The sequence below is a fragment of the Mercenaria mercenaria genome, chromosome 6 (assembly GCF_021730395.1).
Source record: "Mercenaria mercenaria strain notata chromosome 6, MADL_Memer_1, whole genome shotgun sequence".
Lineage (NCBI taxonomy): Eukaryota > Metazoa > Mollusca > Bivalvia > Venerida > Veneridae > Mercenaria > Mercenaria mercenaria.
In genome coordinates, this window is record NC_069366.1 from 83,468,324 (window position 1) to 83,489,968 (window position 21,645).

The 21,645-nt window shown below is 34.7% G+C and overlaps 1 protein-coding gene across 1 annotated transcript; it reads left to right on the forward strand.

Annotated features, from left to right (window-relative positions):
- Window positions 1-6,912: 6,912 nt before the first annotated feature.
- LOC123548371 (uncharacterized) lies at window positions 6,913-16,981 on the forward strand. Its single transcript, XM_045335569.2, has 8 exons — window positions 6,913-7,030; window positions 7,450-7,550; window positions 8,669-8,737; window positions 10,766-10,862; window positions 12,540-12,668; window positions 13,808-13,986; window positions 14,948-15,064; window positions 16,416-16,981. The coding sequence occupies exons 1-8, from the start codon at window positions 6,994-6,996 to the stop codon at window positions 16,515-16,517; spliced, it is 831 nt and encodes a 276-aa protein (XP_045191504.1). The 5' UTR covers window positions 6,913-6,993; the 3' UTR covers window positions 16,518-16,981.
- Window positions 16,982-21,645: the final 4,664 nt, after the last annotated feature.

Sequence of the window (21,645 nt, forward strand, 5' to 3'; positions counted from 1 at the left end):
TTATAAACTGTAGAAATCCAAGCTACCATAAGCTTAATGCCAAGATAAGAAAAAATCACTTCCGCGTTGGGAAACGAATCGCCGCGGCAATGAATAAATTACTTGAGTGCTTGACCAATACACCACTCACGAATACGTACCAAACGACCGTGAGGTATAAAACTTTATAATTAAAGCAGTTTATCTCCAACGCGTTTTCATTTTGAATCAAAAATTTGTTAAAATTACTAATCGTCATCTATTTCCATATCATATAACCTATCTGTAACTAACGGTTTCAAAATCCTTTTCCATAAATACATGTATAGCAATGAATTTCTGGTAATCATCTAAAATGTTTCTACTTTTTGTTGTCGTACGATCTGGACACACGCACATGTTTATGTAATGGCACACGCACATACAGACTCAGTAAATATATATATATATATAAAGTCTGTAAAAGTGTACAAATTTATTTATTTTAAATGTATGAATTTACAGTTTTGATATATGGAATGTTATGCATACACACATAAGGATCATCTATGATTTCAGCCAGTATTTGCATTTACAGATAAAATTATTATCAACTGAAATGATTATTAAAACTCACGAATTCATGCAACACTTTGATACTGTCAAAATATATGGCAATTGTTTTATTATAAAGGATTCTGCACTTACTGATTGAATTGGACGTCAAATATTTATATGCACAACATTTTTGTAGAACTTTATGTCTTTATAATGTTACCGGCCAATTTCACCAATTTGAAAGTAAAGACCTATAACTTTTCTTGATGATTGAAGCTTACGTTGATTATTCAAGCGCAATTATTTTTTCTTGACAAACATTTTTTAAAAGTTTTTTTGTTACATTAGACTTTTTTTCAAGAAATGTCTCAGCAGTGCTACATTTCTAAAATGACAAGTTTACCTGTACAAAGTGGTTATTTCCGCAAAAGACTTAACGACTAGTTGTTTTCAAACACTGTGAAAGGAGTATGATTTAAGATAGTATTATCCTGACTTCTCAAGTTTCAAAACCAGATATGAACTTTTTGAGAGAATAGAAATAGCTTCAATTCCAGTAGAAGGCTCTAATTCTTTTAACAGGTTTGCCCTTTTTAAGTTGAAATATTGCTTTTAAATCCCATTTACATAACTACATTTTTATTATTGATCAGTAGTACACTCCAAACTACAAAAAGTGTTTTTCTTTTTTTCTTTTTTCCTGTACAAGCGAGTGAAAAACTACAAATCAGTTTAGAAATTGTTGAACCAGCAATCTGACTAAAGTACTCGATCGTTAGATTGATGCCAGCCAATTCAAATTCATCTTTCTGTATAATCGGATTTCCATTCTTGTTTTTTTTTACATCCAACAATCTATTTCTATTTGAACCAAGTAGACTTGTTTCAAAAAGTGTTTTGCTAAAAGGTACTGGACTTTAGATTTTCGCTAAAATAGTTGTTTTCTTAAGTTTAAAAGATAAAAGATCCCGTCATATTATGAACAAAAAACATTCGATTTTGTTTCTGAACTACCTTTAAAAAATGTGAAACCAAGAAAAAACAACAAAAAAAAAAAAAAAAAAAAAAAAAAGAAAAAAACACGCTCGAGTCGGGAATCGAACCCGGGCCGCCGCGGCAAGAAAATTGTGCTGTGTTCTTGACCATTACGCCACAGAGAAACACGTTCTTATACACGGTTAAATATAAAGCTTTATAACTAAAGCAGTTTACCTCCGGTACCCACGCCTGGTAAACAACAGAGCTACCGCCTCGGCAGCCTAGTTGTAGAGCGTCCGCTTCGAGTGCGGGAGGTCGTTGGTTCGATCCCCGGCCGCGTCATACCAAAGACGTAAAAAAATGGTACTAGCAGCTTCCTCGCTTGGCGCTCAGCATTAAGGGGATAGTGCTAGGACTGGTCAGCCCGGTGTCAGTATAATGTGTCTGGGTGGGGTATCATGCCACGTGTCTACGGCGTGATATTCCAGTGATGCAGCACTATAAAGTTGGGCATTGTGCTCACTGCTACAAGTAGACACCGTCGTTTATATGACTGAAAAACTGTTGAAAAAGACGTTAAACCCGAGCACACACACACACAAACACACACACACGCACGCACGCACGCACGCACACACACACACACACGCACACACACACCTCTTGCAGAGGTTTACGGTAAATCGCTTTGTCGTGGTAGTACATGTCGCGAAAGCCAACAGAGGTAGGTGTCGTCATATTTTCTTTTGTATTTTTTACAAGCAATGAATCAAATATCGTGGGGGGGGGAGGGAAAGCGGGGAGGAGGTGGGGATTAGATTTAACTTTACAGAAAACTTAAAGAGAATTCCTATAGCTTTTTTTTTCAAAATTACATATCTGATGCTATTATAGTTCGATTACTAGGTCATTCGTGACATACAAACCAAATTTTCTCTACTTACAAAATGACCTTTCTACTTTTTTTATTATGTTTTGTTATAGCTTGAGCACACGTTTTTCTTATACGGGACACACTAAAAAATGGAACTCTGAGTTTAGGTTACAAAACGCAATCTTTAATGTTTACAAACATGATGTTTACGAAAACGAACTGTAGAAAAGTTTGTTCTAAAAACAATGAACAAATAAAAACATTGCGTCACCAAGCTTGTTTTTGTGAAAAATTGTTTTGAACACACCTACTATTGCTGAAACTGCTAGCGATTTTTCATTATTTTCGTATAGACAATTGTATTGTGTAATGGGGTGTTTAAAACATTATAGTTAAACGTCTCTTCATACTTTTTTTTGTATATTGTAGTAGGCCTAAAACCTTTGTTACCAAGGCAAACATCGCTGCTGTAAAAACTATGCGTAATTGTCGGTGAATGATTTAGCCAGTTGAACTGGCATGTCAGAAAGCAGTGTGCAAATAATTCTGAAAAAGCGTTTGGACATGAGAAAGGTTTGCTCTATGTGGGTACCTCATTTGTGCACTGAGGAGCAAAAGAAACAACAACGCATTAAATGTACCCGGGAACTTTTGAAAACATACAAAGGCTGTTATAGTCTTGCTAACAGGTAACAAAACCTGGGTGAACATTTACTTTCTAGTAAATGTTGTGACCATCGCCATTCTCTTTTTGCAAAACAATACAGTAATATGAATTTTTAACAAGGATGCATTGCAGGAATCAGATGTCATGGAAGGCTATACCAACTGTGCACAGTATCTATCCCATGTTAAACTGGGGGTCGTGAGTTCGAGTCAAATCGAGAACAAATAAAAGACATACATTGGGATAAGCGTACCGTGTATGGGTGCTTTACACCTGACCCGTAATACCCAAGTCACACATACGGCGCAGAAAGCTACGTCTAGCCACGGACAGAAACGTAGTAATACGTATCGATCCGAACCTGAGCCGCTCCTTGAAGTAGTAAATCGTATCAATCCGTACCAATCCGTATGGCTCAGGTACGGATCGATACGGATTACTACGTTTCTGTCCATGACTAGACGTTGCTATCCGCGCCGTATGTGTGACTGGGGTATTAAAGAAACAGTGGAGCTTCTTTAATCTTAGCATCTTCTGTATCTTGCACTATCCTGCCACTAACACATTACTAACAGTCTTCTTCTGGGTTACCAGTGGTGACAACAGCTATAAATAAAATTATTTATTCTATACCTATTTTATCTATCCAATCGCAAACGTTCATTTGCAACACGTGACCGTACAATATATTACGGTATTTTACGAAAGAACGGTGGTGACTTCGAACTTCATACTTCACAGTTCAAACTTCACACTTCACACTTCATATATATAATTCTTAATACACATACAAATAATAGGAAAGTCTGAAGTGTGAAGTGTGAAATGTGAAGTTTGAAGTGTGAAGTCTGAAGTGTGAAGTTTGAAGTGTGAAGTTTGAAGTGTGAAATCTGAAGTTTGAAATGTGAAGTCTTTTTCGGGCGCTTTTTTCTATTTTTGAAACAACCTGGGATTACCGAGATTGGACATGATGAAGTAGAATAATGATTATGGCTGAGTTACTTCTGAAACCAGGGTCGTAATTTGAATGAATATCATAGAGTATAATATACTGTACGAGAAGAAGATATTAAAAAGATTTTCCTTTATAAGTCCGTTTAAAAGTACTGTCCCTACATCACTGTACATGGGATAATTTTGAATCCAGTGGCATAATTTGAATACCTTTAATACTGGAAGACCGCTAGGTAATGCCACACACCATATATCTAATTACTATGCCTTTCTGTTTCACACATGAATATTTTTAAACATATTTTTCCTTTCGTTTACTATGGCAACCACATTTCTGCATTGAATGAAATTGTTTTAGCAATTTGTATGTGCGTCACCCATGTATCATTCAAGTGAGATTGTTTAAAACATTATCCCAATAATTTTTCTCAAGAAGATTTTGAACGGACGGACGACAGGCAGTGAATTCCCCTTATTTTTCGAATATCAACAAGTGATATAATCTAAACTCGAAAAGTCGTTTATTTTCCTAGAACATTCAAAATGAATACAATCAATAATACTTAAAACTCAAATCCTGTATTTTCTGTATTTGGACGGTTCAACAGTCCCATGTTAAAAATACGATACAGTCCGAAACGCGTGAAAATGTTCCGAATGTAAATCGGATGAAGTAGGCGCTCTACGTACAGAGTTTGATTATGCGTCTTGAAATCTGGATTTACTTTGAGTTTTTTTTTGTTTACAACACACAAAACGATTCAAGGGATAACAATGCTATTTGATTTAGATATTGAAACGTTCGTTAATAATCAAAAACTTAAAGATACTGTAAAAAGGATTATGAGATGTTAAAATATTTGAAAAGTCGATAAAAGAAGCCGTTCTGGACGAAAGCTAGAAATTGGTTTCAGCCCTAACTGTCTGAATAGCTACCTCAGCAGTTTTTATTTAACGGTTAAGAAACAAAATGGAGAAGATTATGAATGGCAGCGGACGGGCGGTCAGCACCCAAAACATGTCTGCTCTATAATTCAGTTTTCGTCGGATCTTCACCAAACGTGCTGACAATGTTTGTGGGCATTACATCTCGGCCAATTTCGATAACCAGCCAAATTGTACCAGGCACTCTTTGATTATAGTCCTTGAATTACTCGAAAAACGGGGAATTTAGCCTTGTCCGCTCTTTTAAGTCGAACAGCTTTCATCCGATCTTCACCAAACTTGCTGACAATGTTTGTGGGCATAATATCTCAGCCAAGTATTATTGCCACCCAAATCGCCAAATGGCTGTTGTAGGGAGGTTGCACCATATACTTTTTTAATGATGAGACGCAGAAAAAAAAACATTCAATGAATTAAGTAAATTACTTATGAAGTGAAATAAATATAGAATAAAAAGGTTATTTAAGGTCTAACATTGTTCTGTATAATATATATTTGCACTCATACTAAGCTGGGAAAAACTAGAAAAGGCAGGAATACAATATTCATTGAAACATTTTAATTTAAACTATTATCATAGTAAGATAAAATAGATATAGAATAAAAATATTATTTAACATTGTACTGTAAAATACGAGATATATTTGGACTCGTACCCAGCTGAGAAAACCATATTGAACTCGCCTAGCGGCTCGTCCAATATGGTTTTCTCAGCTGGGTACTCGTCCAACTATATATCCGTATTGTACAGAACAATGTTAAATAACCTAATAATACAAACAAACTAACCCGTGTTAGTTATTATTTCCACTGCTATCATGAGACGAGCATTTATAATTAGTGGGGATACAATTTGAATAGGCTGTGTCGCCATCTTTAAGACACACTTGCTTTAAAGATAATGATTTTTAGATACATTATAGCTAGCAAAAGGTTATTTAATTAGAATTAAAACAACTAAAACTTTATATAAAGCTTATTTAAAAACCGCATACAATATTTACGTCCGTGGTATCAAGTACATTCACGTTTAAATGTTTATGCGTTCTAATGAAATTTTACAGGTAAATCTTTACAAAAATGTCTAATTTTATTGCATTTTACCATTATATCGGCCGATAACTTAGTATTTCTGCGATACAATCTGAGTTTTATTGTTTCCAAATCAATGTTGAAAGTTTGAATATTGAAGGTAATACGCGTTTTCAAGGACGTTAAACTTACATTTCAAGAGATATTTCATTACGAGTTATTCTTTTTAGCAATATGTAATTTTCTTTCTCACCCACATTCTTATTTTGCAGTGTCGTTTTACATTCTATGGCAAACTTGGTGGTAATGGACATTTTGAAAAATTTTAGCTGGCTTACGGAAGGTCGGTGGTTCTACGCAGGTGCTCGCTCGTGGTAAATTAATGGCGTCTTCCTCCACCATCAAAGTTGGAAAGTCGCCATATGACCTGTAAGTGCGTCGGTGCGACGATAAACATAACAAAAACAAACAAAAATCGTTGTGAATTCATATGTTCTTAGACTGAACAAAAGCCAACATTTTTCGATTTACAAATAATTTTATTGCCAATTTCCTTAAACTTTGAAAAATAAAAAGTAAGGTAGATTTCCCGGAATCACAGAGCACCCAAAACACAGCCGTATAGCCAGATATGGCAAAGTAAGCTCACAACAAGAAGAATCTGTAGCGCAGAAATATTGTATACGGGTTGCTTAAAAAATCCAACAACAAGTAAATTTTTATTACTATTTATCTGCTTTACTATTATAAATGGTGGGGGTAGGGGTTGGGGTGGAGTGGGGGAGGGGTAAAGGTAAAAGGGCCGAAGTTACTTCGAAACAAAGAAATGATGTATAAAGTAAGAAACAAATTGAACTATCCTTTAAAGACGTTACTGGGAAAAAAGAAAGCCATTATTTAAAACGACGGCTTTAATCACGTTCTTTAAATACATGTAGGCATAAAACAAAGACTTATTTAGGTTAGTGTAAGGTCAACTATGATATCATTGCCAAGTTTTTACAGATAAAATCACACTATTAGAAAAATGATGAAGGCTGTTGTCTTGTTTATTACAGTATTCAGTAAGTTTATTACAGTATTCAGTAAGTTTATTTTAAATTTCATTTGCACGAATCAAATAAGAAAAATTACATCTTGCAACAGTTTGCGTCACTTTTCGTCAAATCCATACAGAAAATCATCGACAGTTTGGTGGGAACAGGACGACCAAATTCTATCATCTCGTCAGGCGTATTTAATACGCACCAACTTGCCAACATATGACTTAGCGTAAATAGCAGGTATTGCTTTATTTGTTGTTCTGTGTATTGGCTTTTTGGCTTCCTATAAATGCACCAGCCCGCAAGAATGAGATAACATATAGGGTAACATATGGCAAACGGAACGATTTTAATTTCTTTTAATTAAAATTAAAATTAAAGAAAATTTAATTATAAAATGCTATTGTGAATAATGCTAAAGTTAATGTGTTAAATTTTAGTGACTGCTCACGTGCCAGTAGTAGGAGGAACAAAACTATGCCGACACTGTGATAGTGTTAGAGGACCAAAAGAGTGTAGGCATTTTAAAAATTGTGATGAGGTAAAGCTTGTTATTGTTGTAAACGTAACTGACATTCTTTCTTAATTATGAAAAATATCAAAGGATCTGATTTTCTCTAAAGCTTAAGCCTATATGCTGCGGGCGGCTACAAGTTTTAATAAAAGAAATTTGATAGGCTGCGCGGAGGAATGGAGTTTACCCATTTAACATTATGGTTAACGATCATAATGTAATTATTTTTATGTGAAAAAGATCTTTTGCACCTTTATATTTCGACTGGAGATATCTTGTATTCATCATTTTTGTTTTTACAAGCGTTTTTGATAAATGCTCAAGAAACATGTGTCTTTAAACATTAATTGAGGTCGGGTCTTTTAAATCATTTAGGATATATGGAGAAAACAATATTATCATATGTTTCACGTCGCTGTCCGGAGTCAAATAAGCCATTATATAATTTTAGTATTTCACTAGTGTAATAAAGCTTTGACGTTGACGTCGTTTTAGTTATAATAGATGTTAGTCGAAATGAATTCGTCTATAATAGGTGAAGAAGAATAAAACTTTGATGTTTCAGCTGGAAAACCTAACATGTGATAAATAGAATATTACACTTGTGTCTTCCACAATGCATTTATTAAATTCGTTGAATAAAATTGATAAAATGCTCGACAGTGTCTCGTATTTTCTTGTTTTATTCAACCTGTTTAATGACTTCAATATAAAAAAAACACTCTTGTAATATTCTGATAGTCCAGTTAGACTCTATATTGCTCATCATTTCAAATGAATAAGTTGTAAGCAGTTTGGCTAATTCACATTTTCTATTTCTTGTAATTCATCGAAGAAGAGCTGCGGCTCATAGATGATTAGACTTTTCTAGAGTATCAGAAAATCGAAAATCAAAAAACCACTTATTGGAGCAATCAGAAAGACCCAATGTTTATCTGTAATTTAAACCTCATTTTGAAACTTTGTTGTTCGAGTTCTAAAGATTTCTTCAAGCGACGCCATTTTCTTAATTTTGTGAACGACGTCAGATGTTGCGTATGCAAAAAGAGCATTTTTCTCTTTCTTTACAAAACATAATGACAGTATTTAGATTATATGATATGTCATATGTAAAAGCTGGTTGTAACTGGTAAGTTTCATTTCAGCTCTGTGTAACAAATGTGCAAGACATCGGCGGAGAATACATTTTTAGTTATCACTGCGGGCCTCACGAGGTAAATGAAGTTTCATCATATCGAGTCCATCCCATTTAAATAAACATATATCACTTATTCATATTATATCATAATTCCGCGTTGCCGGAAACGACGCAAATGACAGTTTATTTGATGTTCATGGCTATAAGAAACTGACTGACAGAAGCATTTAAGTGACTGCTGAAAACCATTTTAAGTATTATGAATGCACTAACCTGACTAATGAAATACGTTCATCGTTAAGGTTTGTTCTTACTTGACTGGTGATTTCTTTTTCATTAAGGAATATACTGAGTGATGCTTAAGGTATTAGGCCCGTAAAAGTAATGTTTAAAAAATGCATTTGCTGGGTATATTCTTACAGTTGACCGTGCTTCGCACTTAACTGCAAATTTTTAAAAACTTTTACCATGCCGTTTTTTTTTTTTTTATAAATTTTGTGTAATTTATGGCATTTCCTCAAGCTCAAGTAGAGACAAATTTCGAAGTGGTGGCCTTTATCCAAAACGTTTACAGAGAATTCATTATATCATTATTTTTTATGAAAGAAACATCAAACTATTGGTAAACAATTATAAAACTTAAAATAAAAACTGTCAATATCATTTTTCTAGGGTGCCTTGAGTAAACGGATTTAATGAGTCAGAATTCTTGCTCCAACGTTGAAAAATTAAGGTCGAATCCTCTGGGTCTGTTTTGAATTTTGCTCACTTCATTCAAAAATAACCTTGGGGCAGAAGTAAAACCTACCTACATTTCTTCCACAATATGTAATCTAAAGAACGAAGGCAAAATAGAGAACTTTTACCGCATGTAACTCAGTATTTTTAAAGATGTCTTACTCTACCCCTTCTGTTTCAGAGTTAAATTCACTTTGAACAGCATGAAATATCGCTTATCAAATGGTTTTTTTCCATTTTTGTACAATAAATCAATAACAAGTCTTGAAAGAAGTAAAATCTTACTAGAAAAATGGAAAATAAGGGAAAAAATTTGGTCCTAGTGGGGTTTGAACCTACGCCCCCATGAAAATTGCGGTCAAAGTAGGTTTATGGTAGGAATTGAATACTCTTCAAAAAGGAGGCACTCCATTATGGGCCTAAATACCTTAACTGCATGAAAACAATCTTTAAATCTGGAGTATCTTAGTAAGCTTTGCAGTAATCTGAATGGTGCAACTTCTTCTTGGGTAATCTAATTTAAGATACACCATGTGTATCTATAACTGAAAAGATTTAACTTAGCTTCTAAAACTGTGTATGTAGAACTGCAATCATGCAATGCCAGACATTAGTAAAAACTTAGCTTAAAGGAATTCAGGCATTACAAAATAACAAAAAAAAAAACCCAACAAAAAACTGCAAACAATTACTTTTTTTGTTTGCTATTTGCATTTTTACACAGATACCGGTAAAGAAACATTTTCAAAAATTCTAAATTTTCCTTATTTTGTTCTGGTCACTTTATATAACTTTTTTGCTGTTTTAGTTAACAATGAAACTATTTTTCTTATTTCAAGGGGTTCCTACAGAACCCCTTAAAATGCACACGTCTAGACATGTTATACAGTAATTATTTTTGTTGCTTGGCAACGAAAAAACGTTGTCAAAATAAAGTGCTCATGAAACTGTAACAATCAGATTGTATATCTTGAATGAATGACCCTCTCGTACGAACTTGACTGTCAAAATGTTTTCATTGGTTAGGACTGATAACTAAACTTCATATTCAGGACTGTACTGACGTGACTGATAAACTGTTTCAGTATGCAGAGGCTACAGACCAAAGAGATGATAAGAATATTGTAAAAACGTGGCTTCTAAAATAATGCAGTATATAGGCTTAATTTATTAACTATCTTACTGGTTATCTTCATGTAATAATTAGGACTGCATCATCTAATTTATTCTAGTTATGGAGTAGTGAAATTTGTTTAATGCTCAGCTCATTGATCAAGAAGACTTATATATTATGAATAATCAAATTGTTTAAATGCAAAGGCGTTTTTCTTACCATATAGAATTATTTCATTTTTTTCATGTTTAGGATTGTTCGAAGGATGCCCACTATCATCTTCATAATAATGAGCCAGTTGTATGTCGAGAATGTTGTCACCATACGGGCTGTGACCAGAATTCATGCTGTTAGTATTTTATCAATCAAACATGTGAAACGTCACTTCAAAAAATAATTTTTGTACGATATTTCAAGTTTGTAAGTAGAACTTCCTCGTATCTTGAGATACATTACTCGAAATTTTGATATCTAGTATATATATTTGACAAACACATCTTGAAATTTCAAGTAAGTATATTCAATTTATTCCTTAACTCGAAATTTCAACTATCAAACTACCATATACGGACGTGGTATCTTAGGTATGTGCATGTTATTAAGTTTTTGTAAGCCCTTGGAATTTACAGATATATTCAACTCAAAATTCGAGTTAATTAGTAGCACATACTTGGCACTTAGGCTCCTCAGTGGCCATTAGGGTCTTATAAGAAGACTGGGCAGTGTTCGCTTTTTAACCATGTTTAAGTGAGGAAGGTTTTCAACCGCATTTCAGCCCATATGGCAAGCGAATATAGACATACCCTAAACGAACTAGTAGTTATAAAATTATGACTACCCTTTGATATCTAGATCGGACATTTATGGTAGCTCTGGCGTTTGAGGTGCTATCGTAGAAGGATACAGGGTAAGGTTCAAAGTTAAATTGTTCTGAACATATCTGGAAATGTGCAACCTTGTTCTATCCCATACAACCAATACATATACACATACTACTAGTACACACGGACATTCATATCTTGTCTACAGTTTGAAATCTTGAGTAGTTCTAAAGACTAGGATAAGTCATACATGGATTTATGGTAGTATATGCTCAGTCACAACATGCTAGGTACATTTTTTGGATATGTAAGTAAATGCATTCTATTTACATTTTTATTCTCCACGAGTCTATAAAATAGTCAGACTTAGTCTAATAAGTATGAACAATAACGGCATGAAAGTTTGTGCCAAATATATCCATATCTTAAAACGTGTTTCACCTAGAATCATTAAAACTTATAGGAATACTATTAAGCATGTGAAATTACGCGCCTGGGATTTGTTTGTGATTTCACTCCGCCAGCCTAAAGTTATGGTCCATGACTTTGTCAAAATATGCTTAAGGGTCCTAAACATTTGAGGAGCACATACCTTATAAAAGTATTTGACCTAGAATCATGACACATTAGGAGGTTGTTATACAGTATGTGTATTATGTACTTGATATTTTGTTTAGGATTTCACTCAGCCAGACCTTACTTACGACATCCATTGATTTTGTCAAAATTAAAGGCCTAAAAGTTAGTGGCAATAATCTCAAGAGGTATTTGACCTACAGTCATGAAACGTTAATTAAACGTTTCTCAGCATATCAAGTTGTGCATCTGGGGTTATATTTGGGATTGAGTCCATCAGATGTCTTCTATAACTTTCTTTTGATACATGTATAGGTGGACTTAATCTACTAATAGCCACTTCATGAAAACTACTTTTTGCTCTAAATACCATAAAGAAAAAAACATCCTATTATGTGCGACCAGTGTACATAATATATATCATGTGAAAAAGGGTTCCCAAATAATATGCAACTGGGTAAATATATAATTATATAACGTGCAGCTTTTGATTGGTTGATGATAATTTTAAAATTAGTCAGTCGCACTGATGTATGGTTAGAATAACCTCCAAACCAAGTTTCAGAATCTCAGAGCCATTTCTTCTCTTGTTGAGATTCCTGAAATGAAATGGTGGTTTCTTATTTCAGCTCAATACTTTGAAACAGCGAAAACAACTCCTACTCCTACTACCACTACAAAAACAATAACATCTACACCGGCAACAACAAGAACAACAACAACACCAACGACAACAACAACTAAAGTTACTACTCAAGGTGATCATAATCCATCTCAAATCCTATTAAAACGCTAGACATACTAAATGCAGTCTGACTAAAGTATTTGATCTTCTAAACGAAGATCTGAGGATGACCCATTCACATTCATCTTTCTGTATATTTGGATTTCCGAAATTGCTATTTTTATTTTCGCAAATCTATTTTTATTTGAACTTATCAACGGCTCGTTTCAAAAAGCATTTGGCTGAACTATCAAAATAGCGTCGAATGTCAAAGGGCGAGAAAAATGTGCAGTCAGTCCGGGGCTCGAACCCGGAACCCCTCGCTTACAGGGCGAGTGTTCTACAGACTGAGCTATCAGGCTGACTGACAAAGTTCGTACCGTGATATATGATTTCTCTCAAAATACGAGGGCGTAGTCGCGATGTGTTTGTCATAAGAATTGTAAATATGAAAAACCCAGGCTAAATATAGATTTTTAAACTTCTACTTTCACTTACAAAATGTTGAGAGCAAGGCTCTGATTGGCTAGCGGAAGGGTAGACAGAACGAGGCTATCAATAGCACGTCTTCAGATCCTAAGCGTAGCGTAATTGGAGATGTACTTTAGTCAGATTGTACTTAATGTATCTTTCAATACTCCTCTAAGTTCGATAGCGGAAATTACTTTTTAATCGCTTAATATAATATATAATATATTATTACATCAGATTTCAATAAATTCTGCTCATTGCAATCATAGTTATTGCATTCAATTTTTAACAATGTGAAGAATTACTAACAAATTAAGTAATTAATATTATAGTCCAGTTTTCGCAAAATCAGCAAAAATTAATCAAACGCGCTGTACGTCATTTTCGCACTTGCGCTTTACTTTCTGTCACAGAATAAATTTCATAATAAAACAGACAAAATATAGAAAAAAGTTTCAGTATTTTTGACTGATAACCCTCTTAAAAGTCATTAAAGAATCAAAGGGAATAATCGATAAATTTCACCTGCTGAAGCATTTTTCAGACGTAATTATTTCAAATGTAGTTCGAAATACTTGCCGTATTTAACGCTGTCGGGACAGGTACAGAAACGTTCACTTCTCAATGTATCTTTAGTGATTTCTGTGATAAGCCCACCCTGCGTGGTGCACTTTAATTATATATATATTTTTTTATTTGTAGCCCCCCTTGTTTTTAAAGGCTGTAACAACATGGATGTGATATCAGGACTAGTCAAGGGGAGCAGCGTATCTCATCCTGGTACCCCAGTATGTCCGAACGGTGTACACCAGCCCAGCGAGGCCCTAATTCAAGAATATTGTGGTGCTCCGGCTTTAACTAACTGGATTCCCGGAGAAAAGGTATATCATTTCTGGGCATGAATACTTAAAGAAATCATCCTGAATTATGTACAAGTATTTGTTTCGAAATGTAGAAAGTAGCTTCATGTGCTGTAATTTTGAACCAGATGTTAAAGCAACGTTATTTCTTCTGTGGTGAGGAAAATATTTATTGCCGAAGCGGCACAGGTTCGATTCCCGACTCGAGCATAATTTTTTCTTGATTTCACATTTTTATGCTCCCTGATGGTAGAGTATATACTTGTCGCTTTGTCTGTCCTTCCGTCCGTCTGTCCATCAGTCTGTCCGTCACACTTTTGTCCGGCGTATATTTTGAAAAGTGTTAATGGCATTTGATTCAAACTTCACATAATAGAGGGCATTGAGACAAAGTGCGGTGTCAAAGAATCATAACCCTTGTTTTACCCCCGCCCTCTTTATCATAATAAATAAGGCTTGTCCGGAACATTACTTGAAAGTATCTAAGGCATTTCATTGAAACGTCATGAAATAATAGAGGCCTTTTACGAAAAGTGCAATGTCAAAGAACCATAACTCTACCTTATCTAGTTTTTGAATTATCTCCCTTTATCCAATTTTCTACTTTTTATTATCTCCATTTTTTTTTTTTTGGTTTCTAATACGTTATTTCCCATATTGGAACAAGTACATGGATCGGGAGAATCATTCGGTTTTACCAGATAGTTTAGAAACAAAATCTCATGTTCTTATGTTCATAATATGACGAAACGTATATTTGTAAGAAGTATTATTTTAGCCAGATTCTGAGTTAGCCAAACGCTAGTTGAAACGCGTCGTCTGATTGGTTTAAATATAAATTGTTTGGCGGAAATAAAAAATAGCAACATTGGAAATCCGATTATACAGAAGATGAATTTGAATAGGCTGTTTTTATATCTAACTTTTAGGAAGATCGAGAACTTTAGTCAGATTTGATTCAAAGCTATATGCCTATTTTTAGGTCCTGGAGAACTGTCCCCGTATCCCCAGTTACACGGCGATAGCTGCCATAACACCAGTGTTCGGTGGCGCCACCGTCGCCGGTGTTTTTATAAAATGTGAAATAGGCGGATTTCAGGTAAACTATCTGTATCATTTTTGTCTGTACAATAATATTTACATTAGTCATATGCTCAGTGCATATTCAGTTCGAATAAAACAATACTTTTTATCTGTCTAATTCAGTCTCCGTGTACAGTTTTATAACCATATAGAACTTTACTCTGTTTGAAAATCCGTCATATCAAGATAGTGTCGTTACTGAGACAGCACACATTTTAATTGATCACACTTACAAATATATGTAACAATGACTTCCTGATATCAACTAAACTTCATTGTACATGGTTCAATTACCCTTTTGCTTGCTGGCAGCAAGTGATTTTGCTTTGCGACCAGTGCAGACCGAGATCAGCCTGCACATCCGTGCGGTTTGATCATGGTTTTCACTGATCGCTGTTAAGTCAGTAAATTTTCAGTAAACACCCCTTTGATAAACAAGTCGTACTGCCTGATTTGAAAAATGGACCAGTCTTTTATAGAAATTTAGCAGAGTGAAGGTTAACACACTAATAGTAATACTGTCTCTGTAAAGTTATTTTGCATAAACAACTTAATGATTTCATTCTTACAATTGTACAATATTGCCAATCGCTGTTACGATGAAGTGCGGGCGAAAGTAGACATTCCCTTATCAAAATACAAGTAATTTAAGAGCGGTTTGTCCATTAAGTATATTTATAGTATTTCGTTCTGGACGGTAAGCGTGCTTTCAAACGAAATATATATCAACAGCTCTAACAATCTAACAAAGACCCTTTCTCTAATTGATCAGTAAAGTAATTTCGTCACAGATATACTTTTTGACAACAAACTGATTTGATATGCAGCTATAGCAGTATACCAAATGATATTACAAACCTATATCTAAATAAAAGGAGAATGTAATTATGGCGCTTCATTAATGCTTCTAAAAGGTACTGTACTTTAGTGTGATGGCAATTTTTTACCAATTTGATTACCGATCATTTGTATACTCTGTATAGCAATGGAAGCATTGTTATATAGCAGCAAAGTTATTTTTATGCACTGTTTAAAGTCTTAATATATAAGTGATAACATTACATACATTTGGAAAATGCATCGTTTCGAATGAATATTTGAAAGTTAAGGTTATCAATGAGAAAATTAAAATCATGAACCAACGGGCTCGGATATCTACAAATACCTCCGGCTTTTAAAGAAAGAAGGCCAAAAATCGTGTTATTTCTACACACAGGGCACGCCCTTCTGCCCGGAAAAATACTCGTATGAAAGCAACATCGATAACAAAAGGTTCATCAAAATATCGATAACCCGCCTAAACCGATGAAATTGCTTAAATTATCTACTATCACACTTTTTATTTTGTCAAATTTTTCTATTTTTAGGCGGCTATCCAAACATGCGGATCTCAGCTAAGAGTTTACCATGTGTCGACAAACTCTACCTCAGATATCCCAAGTGCTGATAAGTTTGTTTTAGTCAATTAAAGTAATAATATTAAAACATTTGACAAGATCAACTGGTTTCTCCTACTGAAATGAAATGAAATTGCATTTCTTTATTGAATACAAATATGTAAGATTTGTCCGATTTGTAATGAATACAAACACTTCATAGTCAAATCTTTCATCTTTATCTGTATTTTTTTCCAAATTAACCAGTGCGTTAACTATATCGCTTTAGTTCTTAACATTTCTGCTCTTCTTCTCCACACTGACTTCTACTTTCAGGTTATATTCAGTTCTTCTTCTCATCTCCTATAATCATCATCATTTGCTCTACAATACTCCTTATTCTTATTCGTAATATAGTCCTGTCTTAACGCTAAGGTTGTCTAGGATTATTTGTATTTTAACTTCAAAACTGTTCGCGAAAAGGTTTACTGTTAGCAAGTACACAAGAACAAATAAAACATCTAGTTTGTAAACAGGTGACTGAAAAATGTGCACCATAAGCATTAATGATACATAAACAAATGAGCCGCACTATGAGAAAACCAACATAGTGCGTTTGCGACCGGCATGGATCCAGACCAGCCTGCGCATTTCAAAGCCTATTGCACTTAGAGAAACCGTTAGCGAACAGCATGGATCCTGACCAGACTGTGCGGATGCGCAGGCTGGTCTGGATCCATGCTGGTCGCAAACGCACTATGTTGGTTTCCTCATGGTGCGGCTCAAATACTAGAAACTGCTATTTTAAGTGAGCAAAGATAGAGAACAGCAAGAACGTTTAACAAAATAATAACTGTTTCGGAAGAAATGATGAAATTGTTTTTCCAAAACAGTAACGAGTTGTCATGTAAACTATAAGTCCGTTGCAAATAAACAGGGATTTGTTTCCTCGGATCGGTATGCTATGATATTGGAAAGAAAGAAGCCTTCGTCGCCCCCTCCCCCATATACCCCACCCCACTGGTAAAAATGGCATTTTCAATTTTTATGTAAGCCAGGTCCTGTTTATATTTCATTGTAGACCTATACCTGAGATTTTGGTAGCATTTTCAAGGAGATTTTTTGCTTTTAGGGAAATGTAAACAAACCTAATTACACATGTGTTTATATCCACATTTTTGCTGTCAGTGTGGAAGATATTCCATAGTGTTGACCTGCCAGACAAAAATCTCTCTTAGATGATACATGTACCCTACTTTTCTTGGTGTTTTTTGTGGTTTAAGGTCATTTAAGAACATAAGACTAGTAAACGTTTAACATTTTGCCTGGCTATATAACAGCGTACAGAAGATATAGCAATTTATTTACTAGCGTATACCTTGCAAGTATAACAACAACATAGACCAGTGAAATTTGTCCAGACCTATGTTTTTTATGATATTTTGGTCGGATTTTGGTAGAAATGAACATTTCATCGCAATTTGCTGCAAAATTTGTAAACAAAATCCAAAAGTAACATTTTCACTATTTTGGGTGTACTTCTTGAAAAAAAAAACAAACAACAAACAACAACAACAAAAAAGCAAAAACAAAAACAAATGCATATCAATACATTTGTATTACCCATTCATAGCTATCAGAGTTTAAAGTTTGTATAGCTAACAGTGTTTATGTGTTATTTAGTTGCAAATTTTAGTAAAAAATAGACCAGAGCAAAATTAGCTCCAATGAAAAATGGTTAAAAGTTGAGACAACTAATTGTGAGGAGAATTGCCGCATTGACACGCGTTAGTCAAAATGCCATAAAACCTTATGACAAATGATTTTATCAGGCTGAAACTTTTTTTTATGCAATAAAGCTACTGTTCCTACACAAATGAAACTAACACTATTATAGAAAGCCATTTTTTTTCTTACAGTCACAATAGTACTGAATAGATAATCAAGCAGCATTTCCAAACTAGTTGGATAATGGCGGAAAGAAAGAATCCACTTTTACCTAGTTAAAGTGGCATTTTAATATTTTATGTAAGCCAGGTCCTATTTTTATTTTATTGTGGACAAATACCTTACAGTTTGGAAGCATTTTTGTAGAGAATTTTTGCTTTTAGAGAAATGTAAACAAACCCAATTACACATGAGTTCATACTCGCAAATAAGCAGTAAACCAGGGGATTGCGGTTCAGTCATCAAAATAGTAAGGTGTGCTTTACCTCTTAGTCTGATATGTTTTGATAAACAAACATTTAAATATCTTAACCAAGTGTGACTGTGCAAACGTACATGTAGGATAACAGTAGTACATCAGTATAGATTATAACAATACTTTCTGATGAATCGGTAGTCCTTACAACAGTTCCTGTCAGAAATGGCATTATGCTGACGATTCACCGAAAATTAAATTTCAGTATGTGAATTCAGAGGATGACACACCTTTTAAACAATCATTTGTGTAAGTGCAATGGAAATTTAAATATGCACAGAAAACACAATTAATTGGAATTTTAATGAAATTACGAAGATGCATGTCACTTAGAAACCGCAAACAATGGTGTGTCGGTATACCATAGTTTCGGGTAGGAACTTGTTAAGTTTTATTGTCGAGGACGCTTGCGATGAGCTCGGCTTAGTCGCCACTTTAGTGGTTCGGTGTATGTGCGTGCGTCCGTCCATGTGTCAGTCTGTCCGATTTTGTCGGGAGCATAACTTTTACAGGCATGGACCAATCTTGTTTATATTTGGCATGAATGTTAACCTCAATAAAAAGGCGTGTCATGCGCAAACCCCATGTTCCTATCTCAAAGGTCAAGTTCACAGTTGGAGGTCCAATGTGATCTACAATTTGAAGGGTTTCATTCGGTGCATTGGTTATGACAGGGTGTCGATATCAATTCGAAGTAAGTTTATACATCCACAAAGCAAACGTTCTCTATATGTAAAGTATGAAAAATATATGGTACCGGGTGATTACTTTGACCTTTCATAAAACTTGTTCGTATAGGGCTCAACGTAAATGAGGACCTCACACGATATCAAAAGCCTTAGTAATTCATGCTATTGTGACCTAAGTTATATGTCATTAGTTTTTTTAGCCTTCACAAAACACACCCGTATACGACTCAGCGCATGCACGAAAATCGCTTAACAAGACTGTTTTAATATCGGGCTACTGTGACTTATGTGCTTGTCCCTCTCTATCATTGAAGGTGTATGTTTGAAGTTAATATTATGATCTATAATTTGATGGGGTTGCATTGCCGATTCCGAGCATAAGTCAGGACAGAGAGACGGTACATATTTAGAGTAAAATTTAACATTACTACATTACTTTAGTAAGTATAGCCTGTTAACATTCTACCCCACAACTGTGCTCGTAACGTTTATTTGGCGAAAACTGCTGAAGCTTTCCATTTTGTTTTCATGCATATGGAAGCTTGGAAGTTACTTAAGTTCCGTGATAACATCAGTAAAATCAACTTATGTCTCAAAACTCGTATTTTTGACGTACTTGCCTCCTGCTCCAAGGCATGTTTACATTTTTGAACGTAAAAGTTCGTTGCTTATACGAAAAAGTGAAGGCACCGCAAGTTTTGTACCAACAATATAGGATTGATCATACACCGTGTGTAGAGCAAAATCCTGCAATAAACCACTCGCGTGCAATGACGTTATCCGATCCAGTAGCGTAGCACGGTTGTAAAAAAATAGTTACCATTTTTTCTAACACTGTTGTACTAGTATGTCGTGTTAGAATCGAAATAACAAGTTCCAAAGCGTGATTTATCGTAAAATAACCCGAGTTTTTCGTTCTTATGCGTAATAATATATCATTCAGGCAACCACGTTTGGGAACTTATTATTTCGTAATTAACTTGTGTAACTGCTGGCAGTTGTAGCTGTAAACTGCTGTAACTGCTAGCAGTTACTAGGCTAGCAATTAACTGCTGAAACTTCCGCAACTGCTAATTGCTCACTTCCCACCGATCGTTTAAAGTCAAAATAGGTGTTATTGTACATCTTAATCGTGCTTATACTAGGGGATATTCATCAAATGAAATCAAGTTTAAAAACACTTAAATGTTTTTGCAATGTTCACATAAAAATCAGAATGATACATGCTTCTGAGTGGTTAGAAAAAAGGTTATCGTCATTTTAAGCATTACTTCTGTAGAACCTTTAATTGTTGTTCATTAAACAAAAAATGCCTTAATAGTCATAGGCCAGAAGTCCTTTGATTTAAGCTCACCGCTACACCACCTTTTCATAAAATAAGTCTGTACGGATGTTCTAATTGTTTTAGTTTTCAAACTTTGAAGTGATCTATTAATTTTCATAATATTTTTGTGTTCTGTTCCCGAAATACGCATTGTTTTTATCTATGATCTGTTGCAAAAGAATGTGTGCACTTAGGTTTCGTCAATTTATGTATATTGTTTCGTTCAAAAGTATATTTATTCTTGGTACCAAAATTTAGGGCAGTTTATGAACAATTTGATATGCATCGGTTGTTCTCAAAATTTTGTCATTTAAGGGGATTCTTAGCTATTCAAAGACAACACGGGTTAAAAGATAAAGTTTCAAATCTCTCTTTTATCAGATTTTCTAAAAATCATTGCCTGTGTTTCGAATTTGTTTTCATTCCTCAAAGACATTTTTGTTTCAATATCGTGTGTGACCAACTCCACGATTGATGCAATCATTGGTGCAGTTGCGCATTGACCTAATGTAACGTCGAATGACGTCACGAGGAATGTTATTCCATTCTTGGGTAAGAGCGTTTCGAAGATCATTCAAGTTGTTTGACCTGATCCTGCGACCAATCTCGTCCCGAAAATGCTCAATAGAGTTCATATCTGGTGAGAGGGCAGGCCAGGGCAACATGTTGACGTTAGTGACGGTGTCACCCCGAGAAAGCATTGTTAATGCTTCGATTTGCTGACTTTCACTAAGTCGTGACATTTTATTACAGCACAGAATTGAAATCTAATGTGTTTTTCCTTTCACCAAAGGCATAAGGAAAGTGAGAAAATGCGTTTTTATAGACATGTACATTTTCCATGGGCTGCACGTGCAAATCGTGCAAAAGGACGCTATTGCTTCTAACCTTAAATTCACCATGTTTTTATCGTACAATTTTCAAAAAAATCGACAGTACATGCTTCGAGCATAGTATGTTGAAAATTTGAGATCGATACATGTTTTTTAAAACTGGCGATATTCA